We start from the raw sequence: 23,076 nt of genomic DNA, 5'->3' as shown, positions 1-23,076 counted from the left end.
TGGAAATAATTTTCTTGTGTTTGAATGATTAAGTTAAAGCTAAGAGGACACTAGTTTCTGACACCATCTCTCTTGATGCTATTGAGTTTGTTGATCAAGAATTCTATAATATGGTTTAATTATGATGTTTTGATACAGGGCCCTCGAGGCGTCCAGGGTCCCCCTGGTCCAACGGGAAAACCTGGAAAAAGGGTATGGCTTATTTTCGTTGTGCATTTTGAAGACAACTGCCATGATCATTAGTTTTATTTATTTATTTATTTATTTTCCTTACCTACTAGTAATAAGAGTCACTTTGCTTAATCATGCTGTTGGCATTATCAGGGTCGTCCAGGTGCAGATGGAGGAAGAGGAATGCCAGGAGAACCTGGGTCAAAGGTCAGGAGCTCACATATTTTTATATTCACATCCTGTGTGTCAGTTCACCACATAAAATTTTATATTTAAAAATCTATTTTCTGAATCTGAGAGAATATTTCACATTTAATGGAAAGACTGGAATTGTGATGATGATGATGATGATGATGATGGTTTTACAGGGAGATCGAGGGTTTGATGGACTTCCAGGTCTGCCAGGTGACAAAGGTCACAGGGTAAGATACATCTATTCCTTTTTTTTTCCAGGGAATGTTACGAAATATTTTAGAATTGATAACAATTTGGGAAATCAGAAAAAGAAGAAAAATTAATTTTAACATTTGTGAATCGACTTAATAATAATGTAATAGGTACTAGGAGGAAAATAGGTAAAATTACACATGTGGTATCAGTGTAAGTTCTTTGAATATTTTTAGACATTATAATATTTCTTTTTTGCAAGCATAAATTGAATCAGAATGTTTATATACAGGTACCTGGAAAATATAAACAGAAGAGCAATGTGGATATTTAATTTTACCTCTAATTTTTAAATAATTTTCTCAACTTTTTCATTACTTTTTGTCTGTGGACATATACTCAGAAGAAGACATCTGTAGGTAGTTTGTCATTAACACAGTAATATACTAGGCACTATATTATTTTTTGGTCATGATAAAAGCTTTCAGTACAAGTCAAGAACTTGTAATTTGTGAAGGCTAAATAAACCGTGATCCTGAACAGTATTCCAGCAGATAATTTTAGTAGGAAATTATGAAGACTGTCTCTCAAAAATAGATCAGCTTTAGATCCTCATATCTTTCTTTACCAGCATTAATAATGAGGCTAAGATAAGTTTTAAGAAAATTGGAGAAGAAAAAAATAGTGAAAGAAAAGAAAACCCTGTGGGCCGGGCGCGGTGGCTCAAGCCTGTAATCCCAGCACTTTGGGAGGCCGAGGCGGGTGGATCACGAGGTCAGGAGATCGAGACTATCCTGGCTAACACGGTGAAACCCCGTCTCTACTAAAAATACAAAAAATTAGCCGGGCGTGGTAGCGGGCGCCTGTAGTCCCAGCTACTTGGGAGGCTGAGGCGGGAGAATGGCGTGAACCAAGGGGGCGGAGCTTGCAGTGAGCCGAGATCGTGCCACTGCACTCCAGCCTGGGAGACACAGCGAGACTCCGTCTCAAAAAAAAAAAAAAAAAAAAAAAAAAAAAGAAAACCCTGTGAATGTCTGACAGAACATATAGTGTGTGTCTAACATCTTAAGATCAAGATCTACTTTTATCCATTTTAAAAAAGACCAAATTTCTTTCGTCACCTGAGTTATGCTGATTTAATATGAATTATTTAGAAGTAGAAAATATTTAAGTCAAAGTCACCAAAGTATATCCATATTTAATACAATCATCAGCAAAATAAGTTTCTAAATAATTTATCTCAAAATAATTAAATGTCTGAAAACTATTTAAGATACTTATTTTTACATAAAACTTTTGTATTGAAAATTAACAGAACAATATTATAATTATAAAATATTATTAGCATACTAAACATGTAAAGCCAGTTAAAGTTGTTAAATTATAATTTATCTGCAAAATGTTTTGAGGACAGTAAATAAAGCATATGTTTTCCCTGTCAAATGTCCTGTTTTATTTGGTTTAGATAGCTACCTGATAGACTGGTAAACATTCTACTTATTTCCATATGTTAATCATATTTGTATTGATTTAACAGGGTGAACGAGGTCCACAAGGTCCTCCAGGTCCTCCTGGTGATGATGGAATGAGGGTATATTAATACTTATTTTCATTTCTTTAAGAAATATTTAAAATTAAAACATAATATAACAAAATCATGTTGAAATGATACATTGTCTAAATGTTCTATATTCTCATTAATTTCGTCAATGACAGGGAGAAGATGGAGAAATTGGACCAAGAGGTCTTCCAGGTGAAGCTGTAAGCAACTTACTTTTTATTTTTAGTAATATCTCTATTTTTTAGGACTAGTGACTGGTGTTACACATATAAAAACAATGATAAACTCAGAAAAATAATGCAGTCTTAGCTCAGCTAACCAGATAATTGCCATGTGAAAAAAATGAAAAAGGATATATAGAGGTCTTCTTTTGTTACAGAGAAAATCTTAGACAATTGAGGGAAAAATCTCTGGAATGTAACATATTTCCAGCCAAAAATGTTACCTTACCTAGTTTTTGTTGCTGTTTCTTTGTTTTGTTTTTTGTCCTGTAATCAGTAGCTCCAAAATTTATGTACTGAGAAGAAATGAATCCTATTACCAGAAAAAAAAAATAATATGTCACTTGGAATATACCAGACATATGGATTATATCACTTTTCTCCATCAAATATTACAAATGAGGAAACTGATCTGGGAATGTTTACTTGAAGCTAGCTAACAAAATAACTAAACTAGAAACAGGCCTCCTAATTTTGGTTTGAAATTCCTACATTCTACCTTGTACCACATTTTAGATCCTTGACAAGTAAATTCAAGCAAATGGGGGAGAAAGTAGATTATTTTATTGACTTTTCTAAAGAAGGAAAAGAAGGTGAGCAGGTGCAGGAGGCGAGAAAAGAAGAGAAGGAGAAATCAAGTGTAAACAAAAATAATTTAAGGAATCTCTCAAAGATGGTTTCTGTAATCTGCATATATAGCTACACAGCTGGTCGTTTTCTTTTCTCAGTGAATGCTATCTTAAGATGAAATTTACCTAAATGTACAATAAATGAGAATCAGGACTCTTCTATTTGTATAGTATATCTGATTGAATAATAATGTTGAATGCTGTCATTGAAATCAAAAAATGACACAAAAGTGTCATATTGAAAATACTAAACTATTTCATATTTTAAAAATTCCCCAAGTGGTTCCTATGTAAGTTTATAGAATCAAAGAAACACAATTTCTGTACTAAAAACTGTTATTTATTCTGGCTTTTGGATCAGCATAAACACTAGATATTTATGTTATGGACATCACTTTCAGTGTGTTAATAAAAGATGTCCAGATATTTTTACTCTAAAAATAACCTTAGGATTTCTTCATTGGAAGAGGCATGTTTTTAGGGCATTTTTTTTTTTTTTTTTTAAAGGCGTGCTTTTTTCTTTTTCTCCTAGGGCCCACGAGGTTTGCTGGGTCCAAGGGGAACTCCAGGAGCTCCAGGGCAGCCTGTATGTACTGCTGGAAACATTGAAGATTTTCTAGGGAAAGCTCGTTATCAACCTTTGAGAGGCCATAGAAGCCCTCAGTAAAGAGCCAAGAGTTTATTGCCTTGTTATATTTGAAGATCTACAGATGCTGTCTTTCACTTTAACTCATCATTCCCTCCTTTCCTTCTATCTTCCTTTTGATTATTTATCTTACTCTTTTCATGATACATCCCCAGCATGCAGAGGAAAATGTTGGTAGATTGTCTCCAATGTGGACATGGAAAAGAAAGTATAGGTCTTTTCTCTTCTTCATTTACATTAAATTCTAGAATGATTTTTTAGTCGATTGAGTAGTATCATGCTATTAGATTAGTCTTTTTGATTTTCTATTTTAGCATCAAAACATATAAGCAACCATACATCCTTTTTCTTCATTGCAGGGTATGGCAGGTGTAGATGGCCCCCCAGGACCAAAAGGGAACATGGTATGTATGTAGCAAACAGTGATAAAATAACTCATCTTTGAATATAACCACTAAGAAGCCATTTTTGTTGCTAAATCTAAAATATGAAGATTTCTTACATTTTGCTAAGTATATTAGATACATTAATATTTTACAATATTTTCCAGAATCTCTTGAGGGCAAACTGTTTAGGGATGGGTGGAGGTATTTTCCAATTGAGAAGAAAAAAATCTATTGTGTAAAATAGCCCATTAAAGACTTTTTATATTTTCCTCTGGCAGGGTCCCCAAGGGGAGCCTGGGCCTCCAGGTCAACAGGGGAATCCAGGACCTCAGGTAAGTCTAAGCCATTGCAGCTCCTTTGAAATAATGGGGGGAAGATGCTATCTTTGCATAAGAAAATTGACAGCCTCACAATTTTCTGTGTAGGCCTAGCAATATTTAAAATGTGAATGTAGGAAAATACATCCTTTTCTTTTTTAAAAAAGTTGAGCAAACTTGCAGAAGCCCCTCTCTTCCCAAGGAAAAAAGAGTCATTCAATGTTTAGGGAATGCCAGGACTGATAGCCACCTGCAGGAGAGTTTTGAATAGGATCACATTATAGTCCCTTTGCAAAAAGAGTAGCTTGTGTAAAACTCCTCATCGTGTTCTAAAATTATTTGGGGTGTATGGGAATATATACAGATTCTTATAACTCACTCTATGTACTGTAGTGAGTTAATAATTTACTGTTTTAAAAGTGTGTTACTGTGATTTGATTTCTGATATATGATATACATTCTTTTAAATTAGGGTCTTCCTGGTCCACAAGGTCCAATTGGTCCTCCTGGTGAAAAAGTAAGTTAATCTGTTGTTCTAGTAAGGCCTAGTGAACATGTTTGCTTTAGCAATCTTAGGCAGGTGTAAGGTCTGCCTTCTGTTTTTGTTAAGATATCTAGATTTCTCAGCACATAAGGAATTAATCTAGAGTTGACATGGAAATACAGTGTGGGGAGAATTCATTCATATGTTCTTAAACCGTGAATGATAAAACTTCAGTTACCATTTAAACAGCTTCTAAATGTGACGTTCTCAGCTATATTAATTTCAGGAACATACGGGTACGAGTGAATATTTTCTCTTTATTTTAGGTCTCCTTTTCTTTCTCATTATTTTCCAGAAAAGTAACTAAGTTTGCTTGTGACAAAAGATTTGTAGGAAGATATAATGAAGGGAAAATTGTGAAGTTGTCATTGCCATCATATCTCATATAGGAATGACAAATGATGGTCTTGTTAATAACTCAATGTCTGGATCAAAACAAGAATAAGTCTTTAATTAAACACATGTCTTTTTCCCTGATCTCCACTGTGAGAGTTCTTGAGTAATATTTTGTTTCCTGTAGTCATAGCACATTGCTAGCTGGCTCTTTCCAACACCTTTTTTCTTTCGTTATTTTTGTTGATTTCTACAAACATAGCAATATTTTTTTAAAAAACTAACAGCTTTATTGAGGTGTAATTTGCATACTATAAATATTCACTTGTTTTAAGTGCACAAGTGAATGATTTTTACTAAATTTACAGTTGTGCTGCAATCTAACTTTCAGAATACTTATATCATTCCAGAAATAATCCTTGTGTTAATTTGCAGTCCATGTTTCCACCCCCTCAAACCTAGCCAACAATTAATTTGCTTTCTGTCTCTATAGATTTGAGTTTTCTGAATATTTCATATGAATGAAACTTATGAATAAATTTAATATATGATTTAATCATATGAATGCATATGTGACCTTTATGTCTGACTTCTTTCATTTTAGGTTCATCCATGCCGTAGTACGTTTAGTAGTACTTTGCTCCTTATTATTTATTAGTACTTTGCTCCTTATTTTGTTCTCATAGTATTCCATTGATTGGCTATACCAGGTTCTGTTTACTTTTATTTGGCAGCTGATAGAATATGTGTAGTTTATACTTTTTCGCTATTATCCGTACCACTGCTGTAGTGAATAATTGCATACAAGTCTTTGTATCGATGTGTTTTCATTTCTTTTTGGTATATACTTAGAAGTAGAATTCCTCGGTTATGGTAAACTTAAGTTTGATATTTTGAGAATTCCACTCTTTACCATATTAATTGTACCATTTTTCCTTCCAAGCAAAGATGTATGAGGATAGTAATTTCTCCACATTCTCACTCGTGCTTGTTATTGTCTGTCTTCTTGATTACGATCATTCTTGTTGGTGTGAAATGGTATCTCATTGTGGTTGTAATTTGCATTTCCCTGATCACTATTTTTGTTGAACATCTTTTCCTATGCTTAGCAGCCATTTCTATCAGGTCTTTGATAAAATATCTATTAAACTCTTTTGGTTAATATTCTCATTGGATTATTTATCTTAATATTGAGTTGTGAGAGCAAACATCAGATTTAAGTAGTTTTGAAAGTACTTTTTTCTGTGGATACTTTGGATATAGATGCAGAGCACTATTGGAAAATGTCCTATGAGTTATGTTAGGTTCTAAAGGTTATTTTTAATATTTAGATCAGGGATTTTAATCTGGGTCACTCATATTTTAGATTAGCACATTATAAATATATTTATTTTACATTGCACTTGACACCTGCACCTGTTAAATTTCTACCGTGATTTTATCATGTATGTACTAGATTGTTAAGAGGAATTTGCTCTTAGAAAAAGTTGTTGTATCTGAATTCCCTGTGCCAAGCCAGATAAAATATAGAATCTGGTTTACTGCATTTCTGGTGGTAAGAAGAGAGCTGTCTTATGCGCATACTGCTTCTGCCTCTGATCTGAATATATCCAGCCAGTAGATTCAAAACCAATCTCTTACCATCAAAAGGAGAAAGGTGCTCAAGAATATGAGGAAAACACTTTTTAATGATAATACATCTATAATATAAATTTTATATTACATCTATATTAAAAAGTAGAAACTATTATTATTATTTATTTTATTATTTATTTTATTTATTTATTTTTTTGAGACGGAGCCTCCCTCTGTCGCCCAGGCTGGAGTGCAGTGGCCAGATCTCAGCTCACTGCAAGCTCCGCCCCCTGGGTTCACGCCATTCTCCTGCCTCAGCCTCCCAAGTAGCTGGGACTACAGGCGCCTGCCGCCTCGCTGGGCTAGTTTTTTGTATTTTTTAGTAGAGACGGGGTTTCACAGTGTTAGCCAGGATGGTCTCGATCTCCTGACCTCATGATCCGCCCGTCTCGGCCTCCCAAAGTGCTGGGATTACAGGCTTGAGCCACTGTGCCCGGCCTACTTTTATTTTTAATGATAGCTATGATTTATTTATTCTGGCCGAGGAGTCTTCTCTCTGAAAATTTGGTAAATAGTAATGTTTTAATTGTATCATGGTATAATTTAGCATTTTAATATAATTTAGCTAATGTCATATATTTTTACTATCCAAGAACAATGTATTTTGCTAACTTATTATAGCCTGTGCTTTTATTTTCGGTAAAAATATTTCATAAAATTTAAGTTAATTAACTAAAATAGATAAGATATTATATTGTTTTTTTCTAATATTTTTGATAAATAAACCAAATACATCCTGTGATAAATTGTGATTTCTCCTAAATATTTCCTGTGATTTAATTTCTGAGTTTACTCATATATTAATTGCTTGATAGCAATTGATGTTACATAACTGTCTTGAGTCCTGTATAAAATAACAAGACACAAAATAAATATTAAAGGGAGGAATTTTGAAGACATAGATAGGAACCTAAGTCCATCCAGACTGCAACGCTGCCACGTATTAGCATCGGCTAATTTACCTAAACTCTTAATCGATACTATTTCTCGAAATTCTTTGAGAATGTGGATAACGAACATAAATTGCCTAACATAGTACATAGAAACATTCAATATACTTTAACTACTTTATTAAAATCTAAATATACATTCTTTTAACTTTTTTTTCCCCACCCCTCCAGGGAAACAGCAAACAGTTAACAAAGCAGACAAGATATTCTGCTATCATGGAACTTCCATTCTGAAAGAGATCTCTTCATTTTAGTTTGTTTAAATAACAATCTTGTAGTGCAAGAGTTTTAATATATCTTGCCTATATATTTATTTATTTTATTATTATTATCATTATTTTTTATTTAATATATCTTGCCTATTATTTATTTATTTTATTATTATTATCATTATTTTTTGAGACAGAGTCTTGCTTTGCCACCCAGGCTGGAGTGCAGTGGAGCCATCTCCACTCACTGCAACCTCTGTCTCCCAGATTCAAGCAATCCTCCTGCCTCAGCCTCCCTAGTAGCTGGGATTACAGGCATGTGCCACCAGGCCCTGCTAATTATTGTATTTTTAGTAGAGATGGAGTTTCACCATGTTGCTTAGACTGATCTCAAATTCCTGGCCTTAATTGATCAGCCCACCTAGGCCTCCCAAAGTGCTGGGATTACAGGCGTGAGCCGCCACCGCACCCGACCTCTTGTCTATTCTCAAATATATAGCAACATAAAAATTCCATGCAATATGTATTACCCAAAAGGTTATTGTCATAAAAATATCACATTTGCTGATAATAATAATTAATGAAATAATTGTTTATATACTACATTTCACTTTGAAGAAATAAAACCCCTGCCTTGAGAGTGAAAGGTAATTTAAATGACAGGCAAAATGAGAGTAAAAATTTTGTGTTTTATGATACTTATTACATGGTATTAAATTACTTGATTGAATATGACTTTTGCAGACTGGTGAAGAGGGTTGAAACATTCAAGTCCTTTAAATGAGGTGTAATTACGTTTGGTTAAAAAATCTTAATTTTTCAATTTAAAGATTACTTTTAATTCATTTTTTTTTCTATGCTGATTTGGTTGAAACTTTCTTGTAAAACTGCAATGTCAGGCAATATGAATACAATGATTATACTTTACTCCCTGAGAATGGAAAAAGCCCAAAAATATGTCCAGCATTTAGGCTTGCTGATATGTCCTTGACCTTTCTATTGATTCTGAATCCTGGACAATAACTTGATGTGTCAATAATAATGACCTGGGCTCTGGGAGCTTGATAAATTTAATATTCTTAGAAGAATGTCTTCTTTCCTCCTAAGAAAAGGTCTGATTCCCAAGAAAAGATACTGTCACTACCAAGAAAAGGTAGTGATTCTTATCATGTTCCAAACTTAGAAATGGTCATGTTCAATGTGATTTGAAACTCTGTGTGGTTAAACAGGGATTAATCTGTTGAATTGTTACTTTATTATTATCTTGTTGGTTACCTATTAGGATATGTTCTTTTTACAATAAAATAGATTTACGTTCCTTCATTTCCTATGAATAACTATCACACCATAACCTTGCACAAAATATTTTTTAATTTTTAAAAATAAAAGTGGTATTTCATCAATGTTACTATGTAATGGTGTTTCATTAATGTTACTATGTAATTTTTTGAATTAGTACTTATTAATATTATTGAGGGAAATAATACAATCTTTACCTCTTTAATGATATGAATCAATATATTTCTGACCTGTAATACTTTCCTTTTGGTTCTCTAAGCTTCGGTTTATTGTGGTATCGAAAAACTAATTTGCTAATTTTAAAAAAGACACATCTAAGATTATAAGCAGACTAAAACCTAGCATACCTGTGACATGTTAAATTTGGTTTTAATTTATCTTTACGTGGCATTTCCTCCATATAATATATTCGAAAGTTATTTAAATGTTTATTACTTATGGATTGAAGCCAGTGACTCAGGATAAGAATTTCATTAGTAGTATATGTACAAGTTAAAGCTTTTTAAAATTATTTTTATTTTTTTAATAATTTTTTTTCTCTATTTGATAAGGGACCACAAGGAAAACCAGGACTTGCTGGACTTCCTGGTGCTGATGGGCCTCCTGTAAGTAACAGCTACCTGGTCATTAAAATTTCTTTACATTATCTTTAAAAATAGATTTTACATGTGTTTTAGTAATGATTATATGAGGTTAGTAATAAAAATAAATTGAGCCAGTATTTAAACATTGATCTCTCTAAAATACATTTTATCATGTCACTTCTATATTGCAAAATCTTTAATGAGTTCATAGTGGCTTTTGTAGAAACTCATTTGGCACTCTAAGCTAGAACCTCCGCAGAATCTCATATATATATATATATATATATATATATATATATATATATATATATTTTTTTTTTTTTACCTCCTCCTTAACCATTAGCTCCAGGTAAGCAGGTCCACTCACATTTTCTTAGCATTTCTATCACCTTATCTTTCCCAATTCTGTTTCCTCTCCTAGAAAGCCCGTCCATCCTCTCCTCCTTTTCAAAGTATCTGTTTCTATGAGTCCAGGTGACGTTACTCACCATTCATAAATGTTCTCAGACATCTTTCATGAAAATACCTCAGCCTACAGGGGTTTCTTTCTTTTCTGGAAATATAGCAATATTTATTATTTCCCTTTAAATAGTAACAAATAATGAAATTGTGTAACCTCTACCGTTATTATTTAACGTTTGTTAAATAATAACGTTTGTTAAATAATAACGTTTGTTATTTACAGATTTTTTTCCTCTTTAAACTACATATTCAGATTTTTTAGTGCTAGGATATAAGATTTCTCATCCTACCTCTCCTTGCTATTGAGTATAATTGTGATATGGCTATAATTTTTATTTACTGAATCTCAATAAGTTGATTATTAACACTGTTACTATTTTATGATCTTGCTATATATTCAGATGTCTCATCCACATGTCTTAGTGCCCCTTTGAAGATGCACATATGATCATTCGATTAATTTGCAAAATATAAGGCAATTTAAATACCTTTATATAATTTTATATAAGTCTCTGAGGCTGGGGATGAATTATTAATGAACAATATGTATTATTTGATGTCCTTTTTCTAAGCTCTCTCAAATGCATTATGTATTTGAGGAAACTTACATCCATCACATATAAACTTATTATGTTTACTTACAAATGCCATAGTTTCCAATTTATTTAAAGCCATACAAACTGATGCAAAAGCATTCAATGTTTTTGAAACTTAAAGAGTAAGATCTTAGTAGATTTAATAAAAAAAAAAAAACTTTCATAGTATTGTCAACTCTGTTTATATAACATCTTATCAGTGTATGTTTTTGCTAAATATAGGGTCATCCTGGGAAAGAAGGCCAGTCTGGAGAAAAGGGTGCTCTGGTAGGTTACAAAGTATCCATCTAAATGTCCTATTAAAAAATTTCCAAGAGAAAATGGCTTAATTTGGTCATCTCATATATACAAATCATGTTCATATAGTTATTTTGGGTATACAAAAGATATCTTAGACTACTTTTAATTTTATATTAGTAACTTTAGAAATTAGACTATGTTCTGTCCTTTTAAAAAATATTCCCATGGTTAGGAATATGTGCACATTCTACATGTGAATTATGTATGGAGTAAATGGTAATAATGTAAAACAATGAAATTGGACAAGAATTACTCAATATTACTGAACTGCTTATGTAACCCCAATGTTATTACTACTTATTACTTTCTGGTAACCGTTATCTAATAAAATGTTAAATTAAGACCAATGGCTATCAAAATATCAAAGTGAAATGTAATATATGCATATTCAATGTTAGTGCTACTTTAGATTACAGTAGCAGGGGTAGGATCATTTTGTTTACATTTGTTTTGAATTCTTTTAAAACAGCTTTAAAATTTCAGCATTACTGCAGAAATTATAAATTATGATTTATAGAACGTTTTATGTAGGTAGACTAGAGAAATAAAACCAGCTGTGGAAGATATATAATTTTGATTATATACTTGATGAAGTGAATGCTACTAATTTATAATTTTCTATTTGAAATTATCAATCTTGTTAGTTTTTCAATAACTGTTATAGACTTTCAATATAGCATATTTTAGGTTAAAAATCAAATTATTAATTTTTGAATTGTTTACATTATTTTACATGCTTATAAGATTTGCCTTATTAGTCCATTTCAATATCATATTTTTAGTATGAATATATGACACAATACATTTGGAGTGAATAGTGCTAGTTACATGTTTTTTTCATCATATCTGATTGTAGAAACAAAAGTAAACTACCAAAAAATCTTTATCAAATATTAGTAGTAGAAAAAACCATATCCTTGTAGATGATTTGGTAAAATTACAGTATGTAAATGAGTAGTACTTTCAATTTATTATACATATAAGTGGTAATTAATGTATTTCAGGGTCCTCCTGGTCCACAAGGTCCTATTGGCTACCCTGGCCCCCGAGGAGTCAAGGTAAGTGTTAAATTGTTTTCACATTATACACTTTCAATGTGAAATGTTATAGTCATTTGATACTTCTAATTTATTCCACAGGGAGCAGATGGTGTCAGAGGTCTCAAGGGATCTAAAGGTGAAAAGGTAAAATGTGATTGTTTAGGTGGTTTTAATTTCTGTATATTATGTTAACATTTAAATTATTCAACAGACATTTTATTTCTTGAATATATTGAGTGATTACTTAAATACTACACAATGCTAGTATAATTTTGTACCCTTTATCCTCACAACTTAAAAACAATGTCTTATATCTTGTGATGAGGGCTAAATACTAGAACAGAAATTAAATTATGTTACCTAAGAGAATTAATTCTGCATCTTTCTTTTTTACATGTGCTTAAGTTTTGTAAATCATAGGGTTGGCTTTAGGAATGGTTTTGCTACAGGATTTAGATGTTGTCCAGTTAGATGCATAACATATGAGTGTTTATTCCTTTTTTCCCTGCTGAAATCCCCAAAATGTATAAATAAATTCAGCACAAAACAGGAGAGTTAGAAGTACACTAAATCCGTTGGGGAAAGAGGAAGTCTTTCTATATAATATTACACACAAATCAATAGTGTTAAAAAGAGAGAAATAAAAATTAAAACCAGGCAGAAGTGAATGAAATAATGTACCTAAAACTATGAATGAATATGACATTTTTTATAGGGAATTTATAGATAATTCGCTTTTGCTGAAGAACATGACATTCAGATTTTTTTCAAGGATACATTTAATAGGAGTGCAGAGCCCCAAATCCTTCAAAGATTATGATGAAATGCAACGGGAATGGCATTACTCAGTGTTAGAGTTTAGCTGTGTGTCCACCCAAATCTCCTCTTGAATTCTAATCCAAATTGGAATTCCCATTGTCTAGGGAGGTACATGGTGGGAGGTCATGAGATCATGGGGGTGATTTCCCTCATGATATTCTCCTGATAGTGAGTGTGTTCTTAACAAGATCTGGTTGTTTGATAAGTGTCTGGTGCTTCTCCTTTCTTTCTTTTTCTCATCTATCTTGTGAAGAAGGTACTTGTTTCTTCTTTGCCTTCTACCATGATCGTAAGTTTTCTGAGACTTTCCCAGCCGTGCAGAACTGTAAGTCAATTAAACCTCTTTCCCTTATAAATTAACCAATATCAGGTAGTATCTTTATAGCAGTGTAAAAGCAGACTAATACACTCAGAATCGGTATTGAATTAATTCTTACTACAATGTTTCATACAAAGTTAAAACAACACATAGTTGCATAGTATAAATGTTGGTAGGTTTGGTGAGATATACATGGATATTAACTATTGCTAATATCATACTCATAACATCATACTCTATTAGACTGTTCTTGCACTGCTATAAAGAAATACCAGAGACTGGGTAATTTATAATAAAAGAGGTTTAATTGGCTCATGATTGTGCAGGCTGTACAGGAAGCGTGGTGGCATCTACTTCTTAGAAGTCCTCAGGAAGCTTCCAGTGGGAAGCAAAGAGGGCACTGGCATCCTACATGCTGGGAGCAGGAGCAGGAGGGGTGAAGAAGGTGCCACATGCTTTGAAGCACTCAAATCTCCTGAGAACACACTTACTATCTGGAGAACAGCATCAAGGAGATGGTGCTAAACCATTCATGAGAAATCCACCCCCATGGTCATATCACCCCCGACCAGGTTCCGCTTTCAACATTGGGGATTACATTTCAACATGAGATTTGGGTGGGTAAATATCCAAATTATTTCAAATGCTAATATTTTTTCAAGGACAGTAATTTATTTTCATAGTTACAATATTATCAAAAGGCTTATGTGTGGATGTGGTACCAATAGGAAATGGGTAACAAAAAGGGACAAATTTATTATATCCATTATACTTTATCTGAAAAAAGCTACTGTTATATACTAAAAGTAAGCAACTATGTTGTCAGATTCATTGTATGAAAAAGGCCATGCATTTCACACTAGCTTACCTACTTAATGGTAATCTCAGTTCATCCTGATCACCTAGATGAACTTTGGAGTACCAGTTGGTTCTCCCTATGGGTTCTGCACACATGGATTCAATAAACCACAGATCAAGGATACTTGAAAAACAAAAAAATTAAATTAAAAATTACAATATGACTGGGCACAGTGGCACATGCTTATAATTCCAACACATTAAGAGTTTAAGGCAGGAGAATTATTTAAGTCCAGTAGTTCAAGACTAGCCTGGGCAAAAGAGTGAGACCTCATCGCTATACAATTTTTAAAAAAATTTTGTAGTGATGTGCACCTGTGGTCCCAGCTACTTGGGAGGCTGAGGAGGGAGAGTTGCTTGAGCTCAGGAGGTCAAGGCTGCAACAAGCCATGATTAAGCTACTCTACTCCAGCCAGAATGACAGACTGAGACCCTGTCAAAAAAATACAGTGTAACAATATACAATAATACAAATTTAAAATACAATATAGCAACTATTTAAATAGCATTTAAATTTAGGTATTATAAGTAATCTAGAGGTGATTTAAAGTATAAAGGAGGAGGATGTGAGTAGGCTATAAATAAATACTATACCATTCTATTTCAAGAACTGGAACATCCACAGATTTTGATATAGGAAGTTGGGTTAGGGTCCTGGAATCAATCACCCTTAGATACCAAGAGAAGACTATAGTGTCTCACTGAATTGACAAATGAGCACAGTGGTGAGTCAGGTAGGGTTTAACATGTAATTTGTAGGTTGCCTATATTAAAAATAATGTCTCTGTTTAGAATTTGTCTTGTTAAAACAATGCAAATGTTTTTCTCTGGAATGAGTCCCCATCAAGGATGTTTAGAGGGGCTAGGCAGTGTTTAAAAGAACAGTGCCTGAGTGGGATGGGGATGTTGTTAACTGCTGAAACTTGTCGGAGAGTTGCAAAGTGACAGAGGCAAATAAAATTATACATGACTAGATATATGTGAGGACAAAGCCATACAGGAAAAAAGAAATAAGATACATTTTTTTGTGTGTGTAGGAAAACATCTTAACAATTGCTCATTGTTTTGAGGGTGTATAGTCTCAGAATATGCAAGTATATAGAGAGGAAAATAACTGAAATTTTAAATTGAGAACCAAAAGTTCTGGGTTCTTGTTATAGTTTTCCTAGTTACTTTGTCTCAGACTCATTTGAAGTCTATAAAATAAAGACAATTTCCTAAAACATTTTAAAGATATTTTCAGCTATACCTTTTATTCTAATATACCAATCAAGTAGTAAATTATGTCTTATTATAGATTATGATTTAGTTTTCTAAATTATAGATTTAGAGAAATTTTGTATAAATGTTAGTAGAATTTTTTAATGGTAAGAATTCTCCATATTTTTGAACTCTGTGAAGGATTAAGTCCTGATGAATTATTAATATGCCTTATTTATTTCATTTTTCTGAGTATTCAAGATAATTGATCATTTATCTCATAAGGGATAGAAGAAAATGGAAAGTTGTTAAAAATTATGATGTTAATTGTTAACCAAAGGTGAAATAGCAAGTTAATACTCAAATTATGATTAAAATTCTCCATTTTTTTTTAGCCTCAGATTTGTGTCTTAAGCCTGGAGCAACACAGCTCAATAAATTAGATGGCATAGATGAATTCCACTTTTATGCATCTTCTAAATCTATGTTTTCTTCTTTTTTTTTCCTTGTCTGATTATTTTAGTACTAGAAATCTTAATAACTTGATATGTCACTTGTTAAAAAATGACATTTGTTGTAAGGAAATACCTAATTGAATCATCTAATTGTTTTTTTTTAACATGAACATGTTGAAAACTAAGACATGAGAAAAATAGCCTCCCCGTAGACTGAGTTCTCACTTTAAAAATAAATAAAAAATAAAACTCTGTCTGTAAAAGCTATAAGTGATTTTTAAACATATAGTGCAGTGTTCTGTAAACTAAGCATGGCAACTGTGTAATTATGTTTTTCTCTAGGGAGAAGATAATGAAGACAGTTGTCAATAGCAAGTTCAGTGGTCATTCTCAGCTCTTAAGCCTCTGCCATTGCCCAATCACATTCATTACAGAAAGCATCCTGCTCCTTACGAGGCCACTTTATGGGCAGGATGGTGAAAATGGCATAGTTTTCTCTTGGAAAAAAGAAAATCCCAGGCATGCTAGAGTTCTTCGAGTATGCAAGATAACAGTTTGAATCTCTTTTTCCAGGATTAGGTCTCATATTCATAAGTACCCAGTATATGGTATTTTCTGGACTTTAATATACCTTGCTAAACTCACACTGAGGCATTTAGTAAATGTTTCTTGAACATTGTGGTTACTGAAGGTCCAAAACATGTTTGGCGCTGGAGACTCACAGGTTAATTCGGCAGGATTCTTGTGTTCGGCCATTTAGTAGAAGGAAAGCAACCTATGATCTAGAAAATGCAGGATGGCATATTGTTGGGTAATAATTATTCAGTTCAGGCCACGAGATGGAGAGGTTAATTTTAGGAGAAATTCAAGACAAAAGACTGACGAGGTAAAGAAGGGCTAGATCATGTGGTGAAGGGAGGTGCCTTATATTGATTATTAGGAATTTGATACCACTAGGATATTTTAAAGTAAAAATTGATGTGACCAATTCTGTATTTTAAAGAGGTCATTTTGGCAGCAAGATGTGGAGACATTTGTGCCTACCCTTCCTAGATTTGTTTTCATACACAGCCCAAAATGTTCTTTTCTGAAATTCTCAAATCAAACCCCTTTCTACCAGCTGAAATACCAACCCCTCCATCAAACCTTCCCTATTAACGTCCTGCCTCACCACCCCCTCCACCAGCACCATACATCATCGTCATTATCATCATTTTGGCGTTCTTCTCTGGACACCCTTTCTACTTCATTTGTACCAAAATGACTGCAAATGTCCCACTTTCAGTTTTGTTTGTTTATTTGTTTTGTTTTGTTTTGATTTTGAGATGAAATCTCCCTCTGTTGCCAAGCCGGGAGTGCAGCAGAGTGATCTCAATTCACTGCAATCTCCACCTCCTAGGTTCTAGCAATTCTCCTGCCTCAGCCTCCCGAGTAGCTGGGATAACAGGCACCCACCACCATGCCCGGCTAATTTTTCTGTATTTAGTAGAGACAGGCTTTCACCATGTTGGCCAGGCTGGTCTCAAACTCCTTACCTCAGATGATCCCCCCACCTCAGCCTCCCAAAGTTCTGGGAATACAGGTGTGAGCCACTGCTCCCGGCCCACTTTTAGATTTTACTGGTAAAACAAAAACCTCAAAATACTCCACAGCACTTCGAGTGAGTAATTGCTCGATTAATTTTATTGAATACATGAATGATTATTTCTTAGTAATTTGTTTTCTTGAACTTAAAAGATAGTAAGGTTGTTTATGCAACTTACTTAAAAATCCAGGTTTCAATAAGAATGATAGAAAATATTTTCATAGCACAAATTGCTCCTCTCTTTATTTAGTGACTCCGTTTTCAGCATTGTTGCTCTGTGTGTTTAGTGCTACAATGAGCAATTCTACCTGTAAAGGATATTATTAATTTCTATTTTATATAATTAATTTTACCTGAAAGAAGATTGTAAGATACAGAACACATTGAGCTAGAAGGCATTTATCTAATGGACATGATAAAAAATACACGATATAAAATTTATAGGCACAAATTAGTAAATTAAGGGAAAATTATTTTATTCATTTTGTTACTCCAGAGCTCTTGTAATACAAAGTTAAAATGATAATTGTTTCCTTTTTTTTTTTTCTTTGTTGTTGTTGTTGTTGTGGGGAGAAGTTCTTGCTCTGTCACCAGGCTTGACTGCGGTAGCACGATCATGGCCCACTGCAGCCTTGACCTCCTGGACTCAAACAATCCTCCCACCTCAGCTTTTTTAGTGGCTGAGATTATAGTCATACACCCACACACCTGGTTAATTTTTTAAAATTATTATTTTTTTTTGTAGAGTTGGGGTTTTGCCATGTGGCCCGGGCTGGCCTCAAACTCCTGCCTCAGCCTATTAAAGTGCAGGGATTACAGGTGTGAACCACCACACCTGGCTAAATATTTACTTTTTATTTGTTGAACTAGTATAGAATATACGTTTTTATGGGAGAATGGTTATTTCCCTCATAAAATAAGATTTAATGAACATATTTGTGAAAAATGTCCTAGCGTAATTTATAGCCAATAATTGTGAAAAAATGAGATGACAGTGGGGATCAGAATCTGGGGCTGGAGTTGGAAAAGGGAGGAGTAAGTTTAAAAACTACCATTCACATTTCTAAAAAATAATTTTCCCTCATTATCAACACATACATTTTTATAGCACTATTTTAGGTTACTCCAAAGGACTGATTAAACTCCTTTTATAATGTTTTAGGGTGAAGATGGTTTTCCAGGATTCAAAGGTGACATGGGTCTAAAAGGTGACAGAGTAAGTATAAAGAAAATGTGCACTAGTACATAAAATTTAATATATATATATTTTTTCCTTTGCTTATCTTTAAATATAGTAAGCATATGATAAATAAAATGATTGTACGACCTAAGTCTTTAATCATTTAAGTTTTTATACTAAGATTTAGGGATTTTAACTTTTGTGGAGATAGTGTAGTATAAATTGTCTTTTAGATGCTATATTTCCGTAAGTTCCATAATAAACATGCACCCGCGCACACGTGCACACACACACACGTGTTAGTATTGTTTATACACAGGACATTAGAAAGTTATGATCAAATTGCTAGAAGTAATTTGATAAGTTTGTTCTAAATTTTGTTCATATATAATGAGCTATGCTGCCTGGAAAGTATATGTGTGCAACTTTCATGAATTTTCATTATATGGTGGTGTTCAATTTTTGAATGTAAAAATAGTAGTTTTTTCTCGTAATATATTATAGAGAACAAACAGAAATATTAGTTATCTAATGCAAATTAAATGCTTTATTGGGAAGATTTATTTTTAATTAATATGCTGGTACCTGATTAATATGCTGGTATCTGAACAAAGAAGCATTCTATAGAAAATATTTGTTTTCCTAAAATACAAATGAAGTCTCCATGCAGGATTGGGGGCAATAGCATCCATATACAAGTTCTTAAACATTAAAGATAAAAGCCAAGTACAAAATAGAGATATTTTTCTTGTGTTCCAAACAGTAATTTCCAAAGCTACTGACCAATCTTTATTATTATTTTTTCCCTCTCTCTGCAACACAGATGCATTAAAAGCAATTTAGTGTCATATATGGTAGGATTAGACTTTTGTAGATTTTCAAATGTCAGACTGTATTCAGTTTATTAAACATGAAATGATTGATGAAGTCACTTTCAAGCCTCTTTGCCATGAACAAAAACATTAGTAAACACACCAAAGTTGAAAACTCTTGCAATAGATTGTAATTTATGACTTTCAATCTCCAAATGTATTTTTGTAACTGCCTGATGGGTTTATCTTGCCTGCTGCCCAGATAGAGCCTATTTATCAACACAGGGGAATTGCAACAGAGAAAGAATTTGACTCTTTCTGTACACATAGAGTTGGCTGAATAGGAGACTGGAATTTTATTATTACTCAAATTAGCCTCCACAAAAATTTGGAGGATAGGGTTTTTTCAAGATGGTTTGGTGGGCAGGAGGCTAGGAAATGAGAACTGCTGCTTGGTTGAGGATACAATCATAGGGGGGTGGAAAAATGGTCCTTCTGTTCTGATTCAGTTTCTGGCTGGGGACCACAGGGCCAGTTAAATCAGGAGTCATTGGTCTGGGTGGAGTCAGCTGGTTGTCACAAATGCAGAAGTTTGATAAGACACCTCAACAGGCCAATCTTATTTACAGGAGTAATTAGGGAAGTTATAAAAATTGTAAATTTCAGACCAATGGCTGGTAATTCTTTACTATGCCTACATTTTAGTGGAATTCACACCCCTCTCATAATTCTAACCTTGCGGTTTTGTATTAGTGTTTATAAAGACAGATTTGTTTGGGGAAGAACTATCATCATTTGAACTATAAAGTATATTTCTCCGAATGTTATCTTGCCCCATGCCCTGTTATGATCAAGGGCAGTTTGAAGGTAAAAGGCAAGATGGAGTTTGTTAAATCAGATCTCTTTCACTGTCATAATTTTTTCACTGTTATAATTTTTGTAAAGAAGTTTCATTTTCATTCATAAGAATGTTGTTATTCTGTGCCTCAGGGAGAAGTTGGTCAGATTGGCCCAAGAGGGGAAGATGGCCCTGAAGGCCCGAAAGGTCGAGCAGGCCCAACTGGAGACCCAGGTCCTTCAGGTCAAGCAGGAGAAAAGGTTGGTAAATAACTTTAAATTCACCGGTACACTTGCAAATGATGTTTCACATCATTTTAAATTCTTTCAATAACTGGTGTCAGAAATTGAGTTCTTAATACATTAAAGATAAAATTTTTCATTATCATTTTAAATTTGCAACCATTACATTTACATTTCAATGTAATATTAGGCAACATTAAAATTTGCCTTCATAAAGTATTTCGTGATATGATAAATTTTCTATAATGTACTGTGAAGTTAAATTTTTTAAAAAAGCAAGAAATGTCTATCACAAGTGTTATCACATTATGTACACTAAAGCAAAATATAATCTCTTGTGGGCAGAATTCAGATGATTCCTTTTCTTTCATATATGTATATATATTCTACATATATATGTGTGTGTGTATATATGTCTATATTAAATAGAGAATTCTGTTATTCCTGTTAAATACTCCTAAGAGGTATGATTATGAGATAGACACTTCTTTTGTTACTCTCCTTATTTTCTAGTCCTCTATGCCCTCCTTGTCCATGTAGAATCAGCTACTCTTAGAGTTCTTCCACATTAGATGTTGAGAATTAAAGGATGCACGATTAAAGGATGAAATAATCAATGAAAGAGGATCTACTTATGGTTTTGGACCAAGTAGAATCATCTTTTATTTTTTCCACGTAAACATGCATTTCACATAAGTCTATTAAAAAATACTGGTATTCAGGCCCAACTTCAAGGGATTTTAATTTTAATCTGGGCTTGACACAAGTATCAATATGTTTTAAAACATCCCCAGATAATTCTAATATTCATTGTTTTGAGAGACACTGGGCATTATGTGTTGTGTCAAAAATATTTGCAACCATTACATTCATATTGCAATATAATATTAGGCAACATTGAAATTTGACTTCATGGAGTATTTAGTGGCATGCCAAATTTTTGATAATGTACTATGAAGCTAAATTTAAAAAATGAGAACAGCCTATGACAAATGTTATTGCATTATATACACTAAAGCAAAATATCAATAATATCTTGCTGGTATAATTCAAATGGTTCCTTTTCTATATGTATATGTCTATATTTTCTACAACAAACATGCCATAAAGAAATTTCATGCTATTTAAGAAAATTACAAATGGGAGTCCCAACCATTGTATCTCAGAAAGAAAATACATGGTATAGGTATTATACAGAGAATAAGAATAAACAAATAGAAAATTCCTCATGTCCTTATGAATCATCTAATGTGACAGTTCTTACAGGGTTTTATACTTTGAAACTTCTGCAGTTTCACACTTGGAAAAAACATTGCTAATTGTAAATTAATGAACACTGTTATAGTGATTTGGCAGCAGAAGAAAAAGATCAGGGGAAAACAAGGCCCTTTGAGACGTTTAAATCTTTTCATTTAAAATGCTCAACGCTAGTGGTTAAAAGGGTATCCTGGTACCTTCCTGTCTTCTTAGGCTCTATCATGTGTAAACGGTCACACAATCTATTGTGATAAATCAGGAGCTTAACCTACCTCACAGTTCCTTTCTTTTGTAACATTTCATTAGTATTTGTTAGTTTATTGAAGTTGCCTATCATCCTATTGAAAATGCAAACTTTCTGCCAGAATTTATTTTAAAATGACTCTAAAATGAATTAGAGTATATCCATACATTCTAATGTGGTAATTAACAAAGAAAACAAATAGCTTCTGATCAGAATTAGATAATTTTACTTAACTTGAAATTGATGGTATAAAACAAGCTGTGATACTATATCCAAGGTGACATCATTGTAAGTATGCTTCTTAGGGTTAGTTTGCATATTGTCCATCTAAAGACTACTTATCTATGCAATGCTGATCATGACATGGACAGCTCTTTAGTTCAATCTGTAACAAGGTCATAAACCATACTTTTAATTTTTTGCCTTGTTTCATCTAGTAAAATACTTATTTTTATTTAGAAACTTCTGTTTATCTTTTATCAATGCACATACAAATTTGAACTTGTGTTTATTTTCCATTTTTAGTTGTTCAATGTACATTGAAAATGATACATTATGCTTTCTAATGTTTAAGACAGTAGTAAATAATATTTTATAAATGAAGTATGCTTTTATAAGTATCTTATTAAGGAAATGGATGCATGGTAAAATTCCACATACATATTTTATTCAATTCATTTATTTTTATCTTTCTACGTGTTTTTTTTTTAAATTAATGCTTTGTTCAGAGAGAAATTTTAGGGAAGTAAATTGTTTAGGATAATATTTTAAACCATCTGGTATTTGTTACACATTGTTGGACTTCATTATAACTTAAATTTTGTTTTAGCACTTTCAGATTGAAAGGCAACCTCGTTGCACTGGAATAAAATAGTATATTCGATTATCTGCTTGGAGGAATAAACACTCCACAAAAACCATCATTATTAGCTAAAACTCTCAACACATATTATATTTATTAGTCCAGATATTTCAACATGTTAGAGTGAAAGAAGAA

General features: G+C 32.9%; 1 protein-coding gene across 2 annotated transcripts in view; it reads left to right on the top strand.

Moving 5' to 3' along the window:
• Nucleotides 1–23,076, top strand: part of COL11A1 (collagen type XI alpha 1 chain) — a 219,223-nt gene that overhangs the window by 97,023 nt on the left and 99,124 nt on the right. For both annotated transcript variants that reach the window (XM_050778638.1, XM_050778648.1), the window contains 15 exons: nucleotides 139–192; nucleotides 325–378; nucleotides 540–593; nucleotides 2,096–2,149; nucleotides 2,275–2,319; nucleotides 3,502–3,555; nucleotides 3,975–4,019; nucleotides 4,280–4,333; nucleotides 4,791–4,835; nucleotides 9,840–9,893; nucleotides 11,153–11,197; nucleotides 12,235–12,288; nucleotides 12,370–12,414; nucleotides 18,669–18,722; nucleotides 20,489–20,596. In XM_050778638.1, the coding sequence (XP_050634595.1) occupies nucleotides 139–192; nucleotides 325–378; nucleotides 540–593; nucleotides 2,096–2,149; nucleotides 2,275–2,319; nucleotides 3,502–3,555; nucleotides 3,975–4,019; nucleotides 4,280–4,333; nucleotides 4,791–4,835; nucleotides 9,840–9,893; nucleotides 11,153–11,197; nucleotides 12,235–12,288; nucleotides 12,370–12,414; nucleotides 18,669–18,722; nucleotides 20,489–20,596 (819 nt within the window). The remainder of the gene's footprint in view (nucleotides 1–138; nucleotides 193–324; nucleotides 379–539; nucleotides 594–2,095; nucleotides 2,150–2,274; nucleotides 2,320–3,501; nucleotides 3,556–3,974; nucleotides 4,020–4,279; nucleotides 4,334–4,790; nucleotides 4,836–9,839; nucleotides 9,894–11,152; nucleotides 11,198–12,234; nucleotides 12,289–12,369; nucleotides 12,415–18,668; nucleotides 18,723–20,488; nucleotides 20,597–23,076) is intronic.

The sequence above is a fragment of the Macaca thibetana genome, chromosome 1 (assembly GCF_024542745.1).
Source record: "Macaca thibetana thibetana isolate TM-01 chromosome 1, ASM2454274v1, whole genome shotgun sequence".
In the NCBI taxonomy this organism is placed as follows: domain Eukaryota; kingdom Metazoa; phylum Chordata; class Mammalia; order Primates; family Cercopithecidae; genus Macaca; species Macaca thibetana.
The sequence above is the reverse complement of the archived record's forward strand: the minus strand, read 5'-3'. Positions and strand labels throughout refer to the sequence as shown.